General features: G+C 34.7%; 1 protein-coding gene across 2 annotated transcripts; it reads left to right on the forward strand.

The window, feature by feature from the left end:
- Nucleotides 1-1,552: 1,552 nt before the first annotated feature.
- On the forward strand, nt 1,553-13,546 carry rdh5 (retinol dehydrogenase 5 (11-cis/9-cis)). Of its 2 annotated transcripts, none has more exons than XM_053652493.1 (6): nt 1,553-3,088; nt 6,934-6,997; nt 7,703-8,028; nt 9,873-10,131; nt 11,264-11,427; nt 12,556-13,546. In XM_053652493.1, the coding sequence occupies exons 2-6, from the start codon at nt 6,966-6,968 to the stop codon at nt 12,777-12,779; spliced, it is 1,005 nt and encodes a 334-aa protein (XP_053508468.1). In that variant the 5' UTR covers nt 1,553-3,088; nt 6,934-6,965; the 3' UTR covers nt 12,780-13,546. The 2 variants fall into 2 exon arrangements, with proteins under 2 accessions (XP_053508468.1, XP_053508467.1); XM_053652492.1 differs by lacking the exon at nt 1,553-3,088 and adding an exon at nt 4,592-5,324.
- Nucleotides 13,547-14,471: the final 925 nt, after the last annotated feature.

The raw sequence follows: 14,471 nt of genomic DNA on the forward strand, positions 1-14,471 counted from the left end.
GCAAGTGAAAAACTGTTTTAATTTTCTTATTTATTGAAAAAAAAAATCCAGAAGTAGAATTTTACTCCGATGATAATTATTTAAGAATACAATACTGATCCATTTCCCCCAACAATAGTTAAAATACCATATATTTGTCAAATGGAAAAACACACTATTAACTGGTAAGTGTTAATTGTTTTAGCTTAATATTGACTCAGTTGTGTGTGTGTGTGTGTGTGTGTGTGTGTGTGTGTGTTATGCTCACTGCTTCCATTCAGGAAAAAAAAAAACCCTGTTTGAATTTGCAATATAAAGAAAGATAAAATGCTGGTTAAGAAGTCTAATTCTGTTTTGTTTTTGAAAATTGTTTTTAAAGGAAAAACAGTTCTTATTCATGGCCTTTTAAACTCTTTGCGCAAGTCTCTGTGGTATCACATGAGGATGATTTTACCAGTTTATTTTTAACTCTCACATGTTCAACAGATTTTTTTTAGTGCTGTACAATGCAAGTCCTTTGAAAGAAACCACACTGAGTTTAGCTTTCGATCTGCTTTTGCTCCTTGTACAGAGCTCCCTTAATTAGAACAAAGAGTGCTCATACACGGCGATAGGATTTATCGGCTTGTTATTTACTGGGTTAATGTTCAAAGCCATGAGGGTTACTTATGTATCTGCACTCATTGTTAAATTAGAAACCTCATAGTCTTACTGAATTACTATTTGTGTCTTTACTTGCAAATGATTACTGTAGCCTAGTGACGTGTAAAAGCCTACATTCTCAACCCAAATGGGAGTTTCATCTAGTATTGATAGTAGGCGTGTGCCTGAATAGAACTTAATAGGTGTATTGTTTATAATATTTAAATAAATTTAAATAAATTCTACACTACAAAAAAGATCCCTTGGTTAAAGAAGACATTCATGTTACTGCTGAAAAAAAAATCATAGTATTGCTTTCTCTGAGAATCTAAAATGAGCTCTAAAAGCTGTCTTTATGCTGTTCTATGAAATGAACAGGCTTTATCTCAGGAAGACCTGCAGGGCCCAAAACAATGTAACCCTCTGCTGAACTAAGCAGCAGATTTGGCTGTAACATTCCCCAGCACACGGCTGTTAGTTCTGCTTGGTATCAGCAGTCCATCCATTTTTAACTTTCTTTCTTTCTTTCTTTAAACCTCCTTTTTCATAACACACTTAGCTTATTTTCCAGACAATAAAACATTTAAGCAGGTGATGTTATTTGTACAGCAAAGTCATCATTTTTGTATTAACCTCATGTTGTATGTCTATTCTTATAACACATCAATATGAGCCTTAAAACTTAACCAGTACACAAAGAAAAACGATGTTCTTAAATAATGATTACTAAATAATAATGATCATTTTTGAATTTGTCATAGCAATCAGAAATCATTACGCTGTAGCTAAATTTAAACTTCTATTTCCAGCATGTAGGGGTGTGTTTCTAATACTGTGCTGTGACTTATAGTCTGAAAAACACTTTCTTAAGTGTTGTGATGGAAAAATGAGTGTGAAGGGTATGGGATTATAAGCATTTTGTTGAAAAGGAATTACTACAGTTGCAATGAAAAATTATAAATAATACAATTGTCAGAAACCATTAAGAAAATTGAGGCATTTCGCCCTCTTAAAATGTCATAAGCTTCAAAGGCTTCAAATCACTTATTTGTGTGCATGCAATAAATTCACAAGGAAAATTGTGAGCAGGCAGAGAAAAGAGAAATCCATCCACTGTATTTCAGTACGTTTTCATTGTAAATAAAGTACAATTTCAACATACATTGCCTAAAATTAGGTATATTTTAACAATGGCCCCAGCGTTTTGGCTTGATTTTGGGGAAATAAGGTTCTCAACATGTCTTGAAAACTACAAGAAATTGACCTGGACCCCAATTTTAATATAACTCGTTATTTTCTAGAATTAAACTAAATAAGATTTAAACTATATATGGTCCAACTAGTTATTAGAGACGAGTAATATAATCCATCCATCCATTTTCTGTACCGCTTATCCTACACAGGATGGTGTGGAGCCTGGAGCCTATCCCAGGGGGCTCAGGGCACAAGGTGGATAACACCCTGGACAAGGTGCCAACCCATCACGAGGCACAATCGTACACCCTTTCATACACTACGGACACTTTGGACATGCCAATCAGCCTACCATGCATGTCTTTGGATCGGGGGAGGAAACCGGAGTACCCAGAGGAAACTCCCGCATTACAGGGAGAACATGGAAACTCCAGAGGTTTGAGGCAAACGTGCTAATCACTAAGTCACCGTGCACCCCCCTGTCAGTCACATGTTCCAATATTTTTGACCACTTGAATAATAGGTGGGTTCAAACAAACGGTGTCTGGATTTTGTTTCTTAAATGTTCCATTAAAATTATGAGACTAATATTGCTAACATGTAAAGGAAGATACCACGCCTCGTAGCTCCAGTACAAACTTAATGAACGCCATGTCTGATTAACTGACTATATTCAAGGTAAAAGAAACATTGAGTCATTTTTGTATTTAGCGATTACTTTAATCTAATGACTCATAATTATTGCTATGACATAATTCTGAAATGTCTGCAACTTTTTATCTAGAAGCTGAGCTTCGTGTTCTTTTATCATATTAGCATCTTACAAATCCAAGTCAACCCCAGGGACATAAATCTGAACTGAGAATCAGTGGAAAAAACCTTGGATATATGGTTGTAAACGCAAAGAAGCAAAGAACAAAGCCAATTAAACATGAATAAGAAATACCGTTACAGACTGAATAACAAGACATTCCAGCGGTATCTTAGGTTTTACCATGGAGGCTGTTATATAAGGAATTTTGTTTCTGGAATGTGTTCTCATGTCATTCTGATCTGCCCCTCACACACACACACACACACACACACACACACACACACACACACACATGAACACAAAGAAGAAGCATTATGCACTGCTTGGAGATTACAAATAGTGGACCTGCTTTAAGGGATAAACTCAAGGGATAAAGCCCTTTCTGAAACCTTCCCATTCTGAGGCAGAAAGTGGACACGCACAGGAGGGCAGACAGGACTTTTAATAAAAACAGAGCAGGTAGGACAAATATGATACTTTTCCAATGGTTGAAATATAGCCTTGTGTAAAATTTGTAACATGCAACATCTAATCATTTGCACAGAAGTTGGTTTTTGTAATACCAATGGGTTTAAACGACAATATTTATTGAATAATTTTATAGTTTGAACGATTAAGCTTTCCTAGTCAAATCTGACTAACCAGAGATGTTCATAATTGCAACTGAAATAGGGCCAGCAATTTGTTATTGGTCAAATTCGATTTAAGTGTTTGCAAAACCTAAATGTATTTTTTTTAATCCCATCCAAATCAACATGATTGTTGACTGTTTTGTTTTGCATATGACTAATTTAGCTAATTGCATATGGCCAATATAGCTAACATATAATAATCTATCTGAGCCAAAAACATTTTCTCTTCATACTGTACATGCCCAAATACTCATATATTTGCTTCAAACATTGTTAAACGACATCTCTTATCATCATAAGATAAACACAAGGGGTACATAAGGGCTTATTTGGAACTACTGAATTTTATTATCCTCATAACTTATATCTTTCCCATATAATTCTGTCTTCAAACCGGGGCTTAAAAAAGTAATTGCTGCACAAGGGGGTCACACCAGATACTGAAAGCAAAGGTTCACATACTTTTACCACTCACAGATATGTAATATTAGATAATTTTCCTCGATAAATAAGTGACCAAGTATAATTTTTTTTGTCTCATTTGTTTAATTAGATTCTCTTTATCTACTTTTAGGACTTGTGTGAAAATCAGATGATGTTTTAGGTCATATTTATGCAGAAATATTGAAAATACTAAAGGGTTCACAAACTTTCAAGCACCACTGGATACACTCAGTGGTCCTACAATCAATCAAGTGTTAAAATGTTAATGAACATTTCCTCAACAACAACAATAACAAAATCCCTAATGAAAAAAAAACTTGATGAAAGTATCAGACCCTCAGTTGAATATGCCCTTTCCCCTTCATCTTAGTGCTTTCACTTTGTAAAAGATGATTATTCAAGAGAATTAATTTAAATTTGATGTAGTTGGTTGTGAGTGGCAATAGGGCAACATAGATAGATTACAGATCTGTTTTCTCTGTTCTGAGTATGTTTGCTAGTGGTAAATCTTTGTGGTTGGAGATGCTGTTATGGTCCTGACTTGTTTGGTAACATTAACTTTTTGAATATAGTGAAGTTTTTTCTGATAAAATGTATTATCCTTTAGGAAAAACTGCATTAAACCAATACACATCAAAGTAGGCCAAAGGCTGTAAAGCAAATGCACACGTGTAAAAAATTCTGCATTTAAAGTCTCCATGAAGTGCCTTGAAACGCATAGCATAATTCGATGTGTTGACGCAATTTCCACGGAAACAGGAAATCAGCGACATATTGAGTGACTCCTCCCCCATTTTTAAATAGCCAATACTGTTTAGCTTACCTCACAGCCAAAAAACTTACAACTGTTGGGGGAGGGACACTTCAGAGTCTAGAGAGCATTTGATTGGACAGAAAATCTGATGAGAAGCCGAAGTGCAGGGCGATATCATCAAAATTGTTGATCTCTATTGGTGGTAGAGAGAGACCGTACATTTTGAATGCATACATCCTCTAAATGCAAATTATGTCATTGTTTTGGAGTACACTAGCTTATAGATAACCTTAAGGCGAACATATTCATACTAAAAGTCACAAAACTTCACTTTTGATTTCATGGGAACTTTAAGCAGGAGTTAACACTTACAAAATTGTTCATTCTTGTGTGTTGTAATGTAAAAAGATCATATCATATATAATAACATAATATCATAATAATAACATGTTGTTAAAAGAAAAAAGTGAAACTTTCAATGATTCTGACCACTTTTGCTATCCAGACTCTCTACATGCATGTTTGTGATCCTATTGGCTTCCCATTTTCCTTCTATCTTTCCATCTTCTAGTTTTAACAGTCTGTTTTAATAGTACCTCATTTCCCACAACCTTAATTAAGCTCCTTCTTTATCTGTCAGTCTTTGGAATGACCTGTGTGCATACATCAGTTCTAAGCTATAGTTTTTAGATCAATTTTTCTTCTTCCATAGTTGTTCCTCTGCTTCCTGGTTCTAAGTGTATTGTGTTTTCTGCTTGATTTCCTGGTTTATGAGTATGGATCTACCCTTGAATGTGTCTACCTGTTCCATGCTCGCACTTAACACTGAAATAAAACAGTGGTTGTATTTATACTGGCATGTTGTGTAAGTTATATGCTTGAAGTTCTATAGATAACAGCTAATTTGATTACTTTATACATTTCTAAGATTTCATTTATAATAGATTTAATCTATAATTCTATGACATCATACTTCTTGTAGGCTTATGTGTGTCTAATTGCTTGTAAGTAAAAAAAAAAGATCATTACATGCATACAGTAGGCATATATAAATAAAAATGTGTATTGATATATTCTGCTTAATCATGTGTGTGTAAATTGTTAAGCAAATTAGGTGGCATGGTCACTACATTGCTGGCTTGGATGTAAAACCTTTAAAATTGTTGGTCATATACTGTATAACATAACATATAACATGTATAACTAAAGCAATGCATCTGTCCAAAACAAGATTACACAAATCACAAGACTAACTACTATTTGTATGCAATTTGTATTTGTAAGTTATGTCAGCCTACACATACTGTATATTATTATATTATTAGCATTAACAGGTTCTTATTGGATTAATTCTGCAACAGCAAAAATATTGCTATAATATATTACATATATATACCCCTGGTCATATATATATATATATATATATATATATATATATATATATATATATATATATATATATATATATATATATATAATGTAATTGAAATTGACAGCCTAGTATGTTACTTTTATTATTATTTATCCTTATTTCATGCTAAACAATTACCTCTGAATTACGTGCATGGTATGCACAGGATGGGGGGTTATTTGTTTGATGTGCGTGTAAAATTTCCTTTAGCAAATCTTTAGCAATGTGATCAAGGCATGGAGTTATTTTTCTCATTAAGGAATTAATATCTAAAGACTTAATTCTGAGTAATGGCTGTGGCTAAATCATATACAAAAAGGGCAACAGGAGAAAAATATCAGTCTTTTTGGCAAATATGGTATTTTTGCGATTATATATTTCTATTTTTACATGACTCTAATGTTGTGATCTGATTATTTTTTATAGCGCATGAATGCAAGCATTTATACCATATATATATATATATATATATATATATATATATATATATATATATATATATATATATATATAAAGTAAAATCATATGCTGCAATAATTATCACACGTAAACAAAAACAAAGGACCAGGATTAGCAGTGAGCGAGCTAAAAAGCCTCACTTTTGTTTCTGTAAGTTTTACGTTACTGCCTGTTGACTATGCCAAGGAGCACAAACATCAAGAAATAAAATTTCACATGCATTCTTAATATGGGTCTGGTGTGTTCTCTGAGGCCACAGTGCTAACCACACTATTAAAGCTAATAATGCCATGGCACTAACTAACAATGGCTATGGCACTAAAGTGGCACAAGGTAAAGATGGATATGTAGCTGACAGACTGACCCAAGTGAATGAAGACTGTGGTGCCATCAGAGCCAACTGACCTAATTAAAACCAGGTGTTTATTAAGTAATAGGGCTAATGAGTGCTATAGCATTAACTGAGCAATCTCTAATTTAGAAAATAGAAATGTTTATAAAAATGTATTTTTCACATTTTGACTGGATGAAACATATTTCTCAAGAGGTCTTTGTTTGATATGGTTTAATTGTTTTTTTTTTTTTTAATGATATTTTTCTACAGTTGTTTGAAACCTGCATCATTCAGGACCCCTCATGGACATGGAGCTTATATACGAATATATCGGGTAGGAATGTGTGAAAAATATGATGAATAAAGTCTCATTATGAAGTGCAGAATGTCCCAGTATTTTTCTTTAAATCTCATTTTCAACTCCATAACAGGTCTGGGTAATTATTTTTTAAATGCTTTTGTAACCCCTGAAGAAATGTTTTTTAAACTAATGTCGAGATGTACATCCAATGTGTTATTACTACACAAAAGAATTTCAACACATTTGCTTGTACTGAGAAAAGAATAGAAAACCTGTCTACTTAATTATATAAAGTCTGTGGGCAGGTGTTTTAGATCAGTAAACATGTAAAACTTTCAAAACTACAACCATTACAGTCTTACAATGAGACAGACATTAGAGAATGTCTTACCAAAGCTGTTCCTATGTAGAACGTCCTGGCACTTACCATAAGTGATAAGTGTATAAGGTATATTAAATACAATAATTGTGCTTCCATTATAATGATTTTCACTGTAAGTGAGTTTTGAGAAAATGGTTTTCTGTATTTTTCTCCGTACAAAGAAAAGTGTCAAAAGTTTTGCTGGTAATTGCACATATACTACAGATAGAGATTAGGTTGAAAAATGCTGGAGAATTTCTTTAAGATCTTATAACAATTTTTATCCTTATCATGAGACAGTATCTTTGCATTCTGACATGACTGTACTTTTAAATACAGACATTGTGCCTATTTATGAATGTGTTTTTTCCATGCAGTAAGGATCACCTGGTCTCGTACACTGTTGGTGCCTTTGTGCTGTTGTGGGCTTTGATATGGCTGTACCGTGACAGTCTAGAAATCGACAAAATCAAAGAGAAGTACGTGTTCGTCACCGGCTGTGATTCAGGTTTTGGGAACCTGCTATGTAAACAACTGGACAAACGTGGTTTCCGTGTGTTGGCCGGGTGCTTGACAGAAAAAGGAGCAGATGATCTGAAGAGAGTGACGGGATCTTACCTGAAGACCTGCATACTGGATGTTACTAGCACAGTTAGCATTCAGAACGCTGTGGAATGGACAAAAAAGGAGGTTGGAGACAGAGGTTAGTGTACAACACCAGGCATGTGTACAACCCCAATTCCAAAAAAGTTGGGACGCTGTGTGAAATGTAAATAAATGTAAATAAAAACAGAATGCAGTGATTTGCAAATCTCATGAACCCATATGTTATTCAGAATAGAATATAGAAAACATATCAAATGTTTAAACTGAGTAAATGTACTATTTGAAGAAAAAAATAAGGTAATTTTTAATTTGATGGCCACAACACGTCTCAGAAAAGTTGGGATGGGGCAACAAAAGGCTGGAAAAGTAATTGGGGTTGTATTAGTTATTGTTATGTATAGTTAGTGTTCTTACTGGAACCTCGGCTTGTTTAAAAAAAAAATGAGTTCAGTTCTGATAAAATACTACTAAGTACCTCTTTTGATTTAATTTTTTTTTTTTTTTTTTTTTTTTTTTGCTATTTGACAGATATAAGCTAATGCGATCTGAATTTGATTGCCTTTTTAGATGTTCCCCAATTGTGGGGCAGTGTTTAGCTACCACAGAATTCATTTTGCACCTAGTGGTCAAAAATGGGAACTGCAACAAGCACTAATATTGTAGAGGCCCATTGGGACTCAGGGGAAGAGCAGCAGACAGAACAGTTAATAAGGCTGACAGAATAATCTAGTTTAAAACGATCCCTCTTGTTCAGTTCATTACACACCCACCAATTTTTCTTATACACCTTCTCGGTCACTGCTGATGACATATTATGGAGGTGTCAGTGAACCCAGCTGAATATTATTAGCCTTAATTTGCACAAATCTACGGGGCGTGTCACTCTGTGTAATCATCTGATATGACTAGAAGGAAATCAGCTCCTTTTTCATATTGTCCTGTGTATTTTTCTTACAACCATTAGTGGTTCTGTTGCACCTAATCTTACAAAAGTCCATTATAATCTCACCAAAGCATATATTGATGCCTCTTTTGTTATTGAAATAAGGGGGCCGATTTTGGCAGTCTTGCCATACAGTCAGAAAAAGAGGTAGAATAAGAATCCACTTATGTTTGCACTTATATATTTTCCCCCAAATCCATAGTGTGTGTCCCAAAGGTCTTCAAATAAGTGAAGATTTGGGTTGGTATTTGTGTAAAAGATTTAGGGAAAGCAGTGAATCCATTACAGTACTTGTTTCCTACAATAGCATGGTAGCTCTGATGCAAAACTAAAGAAGCAAACTCCAGACTGTCAGACTTGGGTAAGTTGGATGCGGATTAAACCAAAGCTATAGAACAGGAAATAGTTCAGGCGATTAGACATCAGACTGGACTGGGATAAGACAAAATCAATAGCCAGGCCAACACTGACAAAACTGGACAAGCAAGGAACAATGATCTCTCTGAGTTGTGTAAAGCAATATGTATGATTGGGAATGGGTATGTCTAATCAAAAGTGATAGAGCTTGTGAATGAGGATGTGTGTCATGTGATAGGTCATGGTGTGGTTTGTAGCTCATGGCTTGGCTGAGGATCATGGGAGTTGGAGTTCGCAGTTTCAGTGGTGACACTCATCCTTAGTGATGTTACATATACCAAAATTTTCTTGGATAAACGTCTACATTTGCAATAAGTGGGATTTTGCAGTTGACTTTTCCTACATTCCATTCTTCGTAAATATGTTATGTTTATGTTTGAGTCACACAATATTGAATTGATTTTCACAGACTTACATGATGACTTAAAATATTAAGATTCCTAATAGAGGAAAATAGCATTATGTAGGTGAAATATGCTAACTGGTTTCTTCATTGTTATCTGCATTGTTGTTTTTTTTGGGGGGGTGAATTATTATTATTTTTTAAGTTTTCAACAGATTTGTGTTTATTGCTATGGCAGGATTGTGGGGGATCGTGAACAATGCAGGACGCGCATTACCCATGGGTCCTTCTGAGTGGATGCAGATTGAAGATTTCCAGAGCACTCTAAGGGTCAACATGACTGGTGTGATCGAGACGACCATAAATTTCCTGCCACTTGTCAAGAAAGCCCGTGGACGAATTGTTAATGTGGCGTCAGTGCTGGGAAGAGTGGCAGCGAACGGAGGTGGATACTGCATTTCCAAGTTTGCAGTGGAATCCTTTTCGGATTGCCTCAGGTATTTCCAAGCTAAGAGTGTAAAATCAAAGGGGTGCGACAACACAACAATGCTAAAAGAGATGTTAAAACATGACAATCAGTCGAGGCAAACCATGAAAATCAGTCATAATTGCTTCTATAAACAGAGGAAGTACTTTTACTATGAAAGTACTTCAAACCAAGCCAGTGAACAGGCATAAAATAAGGATCTACCTGTGTATGTGCCTACATCAGCAGTTAAAGGAATACTCCAGCATTTTCAACCTAATATATACCATATCTGCAGTATGCTGTATGTGTGATTATCACATTGTCCAATTTTTTAAATATGTTTTTCTGTACTGAGAAAAGAAAACAAAAGATAAAAGAACACCTTAAGCTCACATTTTACAGATGTGTAAAATTTTTTAATATTCTTCAGCCAATTGTAAATCTGTAAGTCTTCTGTCAGTGTAGGCATTTTCTGTCTGTTTGTGCATGGAAACCACAAAATATTTTGGCTGTGTTTTGCTGTATTGCTCCAGTGTTGGAAAATTGGATAAAACCCCACCAGGAACCTAGCTTTAGTAAGATTCTTTCTCATATAGCTTATTCTGAGAACCTTAATGTTAGAAGTTGTATTTTTGAATTGACAACTGATGCTTGACCTCCGTTATACTTGTCTCAATTCTGCAACACATGCAATAACCACACATATGCAGTAAACTGATAAATGGTAATTGATAAATAAGCTTGAAAAACCACTGGAGTATTCTTTTAAGCCCCTCCAGCCACAACAAGAAGATCTTGCGTTTACAGTCCCCTTCGAAGCTATTGGAAGGGCAACGCTGATTCATTGGATTTTGCTGTAGGCTGAAGATATTTGGGTTGAGATTGAAAGATGAATATGAGAAAATAGTTTAGAATTTCAGCTTTTATTTCCTTGTGTTTATATGTAGATGTGTTAAACGATATACAGTGGATATAAAAAGTCTTCACATCCCTGTTAAAATGGCTTGTTTTTGTGCTATAAATGAAATCACAATCATCTTTGTTGTGAAATTGCAACATTGCCAAACACCCAGAAATGTTAAGGATTAATTGTAGCTTATAAGAATTAGATGGTGCTATGAATTCATCATAAATAACATCACTTCAAAACTTTGTTTCAGGAGGGACGTTCAACATTTTGGAATCAAAGTGTGTATAATAGAACCAGGGTTCTTCAAGACCCAGGTGACAAGCCTGGAACCACTCGAACGGGAACTTCATCGCCTGTGGAACCAGCTGACGCCTGACGTGAAAGAAAGTTACGGAGAGAAATATCTGGATAAGTGTAAGTACACCTGATATTATTTATTTATATGTATGATTTTAAATGACAAACTTCTCTTGGATGCTTTGGATGCCTAACTAACCCTAGTTTAATTTCACATTTTTCCAGCTCAGTTTGTTATGTGATGGTTTTTAGATGGTTTAATAACACAGTTAACTGAACCTTTTAGCCACAAAACATGCTTGCTAAGTTAGCTAATTATCGACCTTATTAGTGTTATATTTATGTTAAAGTGAAAAGAAACCATGAAAATTCATGGTTATTTATGGTAATATATTGTGACATGTTTGATTACTGTTAAATAAATCCAGCTCATGACTGGTTGAACTAGTTTACTAACACTTATTAATTAGGCAGCTAGCTATCAGCTAACAGAGATGACTGGAGGACACTGGTCTGTTTTAAATTTGGAATTATTGATGAGAACAAAGGTATAGAGGTTCTAGGCAATTTTAATAGAGTCTTAGATAATTAATCAATTTACGGTTGTACATAGATTATTTTTAAATAGTTGTAAAATGACATTCATGACTACTACTAAAAAAAAGCTATTTTATCTGCACCATGTATTCAGGGTTACCAGGCTCATGGTTTATATGCCAAATTAGGCTCATTATGGAATAAGGTTGTGGTGGAAAAGTCCATGAAAGTCCATGGCCACCAAGGTTTTATTTTAAAGTAAATAATCATAATTAAATCTAATAAATTTTATAAACAAACATAGGCTAGGGAAGGTGTAAGTGTAGACGGTGCATCTATGATGCACAAAACCTTTTCTGTTGTAAGATACTGCATACTGGAAAGATTGAGAGAGGTACAGTAAGGCGAGATTATGGAGTGTATAATGGCCGTACCATAGCAAACCAGGAATACATGCTCACCAAAGTGAACAACTCTTCCACAGTAAGGCTGAGAAGAAAAAAAACGGCCCAAACTTGGTCTAGTTTCTTTTTTGTGTGTGTTTTTGTGACATAATTGGACTGGAAATTTTGCTGAGACCTGGCAACCCTGCATGTATCACCAGCTTACAAATTACCAAATGGTCAATGGTGCTTTGTTAGCCTCTAAAACACTGATCATTTCTTAAGCACAATGTTTTCCTTTTCTTTTTTTCTGCTCTCAATCCAGACATTAATGTACAGAGGTTGATTATGAATACTATTTGTGATGCTGATTTGAGTAAAGTGACCAACTGCATGGAGCACGCTCTGTCTGCTGCTCATCCAAGGACCCGATACAGTGCTGGATGGGACGCCAAACTCCTCTGGATCCCTCTCTCTTACATGCCAGCTTGTGTTGTTGACATTGCACTAAGACTGGTGTTGCCTCGGCCTGTTAAAAGTGTTTTATAGATCCAAACTTAAGTTGAAATTTATCATACCCAGTGTTCCCTAGCTAATTTAGACAGGAGATGAAAGTAGTCTACTCAAAAGAACGATTTATTTACACTGTGTTTAAATGATACAAAGTGACTAATCTTGCCTGTGAATATTTTTGCCTTATTTGATGAAGCTGAGAAATTGCTATGCTATAGGAGACATCCCTTCAAAATTGCCTTAGCAGCCAGTAAACCAAAAATGTCTGACCAAATTTCTTGTTTATAACCACCCTGTGCCTTTTTCTCAGTATACTTTTACTGGCTGAACAACAACAATATTTAATCAAAGCATAATACAAGTTTTTAGAAACACTAAAGCTGTGAATAAAACCATACTTTAATACAACTAAGTAATGTTTATGTTAATGAAGTTACTAATATCTATACTAATGTATAAATGTAAATCACAATCGAATGAAACAATCTTATCAACACTTCAAAAGGTAAAATTGTCAGCAAACAACTAATCATTCAACAGTGTGTATGCCATTTTCATTGAAAATGATTCATCTTGATATACAATATATAATATTTTTTGTCAGACTCCTCTTAAATTCATCTTGCATCCATTACCTAAATGCACATATTAAACAACCTTTTCAGAACCTTGTAACATAGCAAATGGTTTAAGTTTTCTAGGTGTTTATGATTGGTGGACTATTGTAAATAATGTATGAACAATAATCTGAGAAATTTATAAGGTATAATTCTGCCAAAAATTTAATTTACCATTTAGCCCAAATGTAGTTAATTATACAGGACATGTCTGGTGTCTGAACTTTGCTTCATACGTTTTGTACCAGAACTATCAGGTTAATGTCATGGGGCATAAGTCATTAGACATTCACCTCATACTATGTCAAGTTGTTAGTTACATCAAACAGATTTCCGTGTGGTTTTCCCCACACTGTATGACACACTGCGACCTATAAAAACAGACAGAACTACATGGCAGATCTTAAAACATTGGTAATCACATAATTCTTTAGCACACGATTGCAAGGTAAGGGTTTTAACTGAAACTGCTAATAGTTGAGGGATGGGGCTTAAACGTTTCAAAATCCTCCCACCTCCCAAAAACATGTTCATATAAAACAAATTTGTATAAAACTGGAGAACCTGAAGAAAACCACATGGACATGGGGAGAGACAGCATATAAGTGTAACCTGCACCCCCAAATTTCTACTCTTGAATTTCCTGATAAAAATAACCACTAGAAGAATTAAACAATTATGTTAGTAAGTAATAAAAAATAAAACGGAAAAAATGTAAAGGATTAAAAACTACCGCACCTGACCACAACTGTACCAGCACCACATAATTACAACCATCAAAAGTCACCTGTATGGTACGTGTACTTGAAAGAAATGACTGACATTCAGTGGGTAAATAAACAGAAAGTGTCAGAATATTGAAATAAGTACTGTAAATATTTAATATGCACTATTTCTAAGTCCCTGTTTAAATGTATTCAAATGTGTGATAGTGACCATGTTGACTACATTGTACTAAAGGTCAAATTTTCCTTGTGCCTTATCTCTCCTTTTGAAGCTTGTGTTCAGATGACACTCCAATGGATTTGATATAAAAACAAATCATGAAGTTTTGCACTAACTTGCGAGTCCATGCCAGCTCGAATGCACACTGCCATCAAAGCAAAAAAGG

This window comes from Ictalurus furcatus, chromosome 21 (genome assembly GCF_023375685.1).
Source record: "Ictalurus furcatus strain D&B chromosome 21, Billie_1.0, whole genome shotgun sequence".
NCBI lineage: Eukaryota > Metazoa > Chordata > Actinopteri > Siluriformes > Ictaluridae > Ictalurus > Ictalurus furcatus.

Excerpts from the sequence above, each read along its gene's own strand:
- rdh5 (XM_053652493.1), top strand. The coding sequence starts at position 6,966 with ATGGACATGGAGCTTATATACGAATATATCGG. Across the intron at positions 6,998-7,702 it reads CTTATATACGAATATATCGG|TAAGGATCACCTGGTCTCGT; the intron begins GTAGGAATGTGT and ends TTTTCCATGCAG. Across the intron at positions 10,132-11,263 it reads TCCTTTTCGGATTGCCTCAG|GAGGGACGTTCAACATTTTG; the intron begins GTATTTCCAAGC and ends ACTTTGTTTCAG.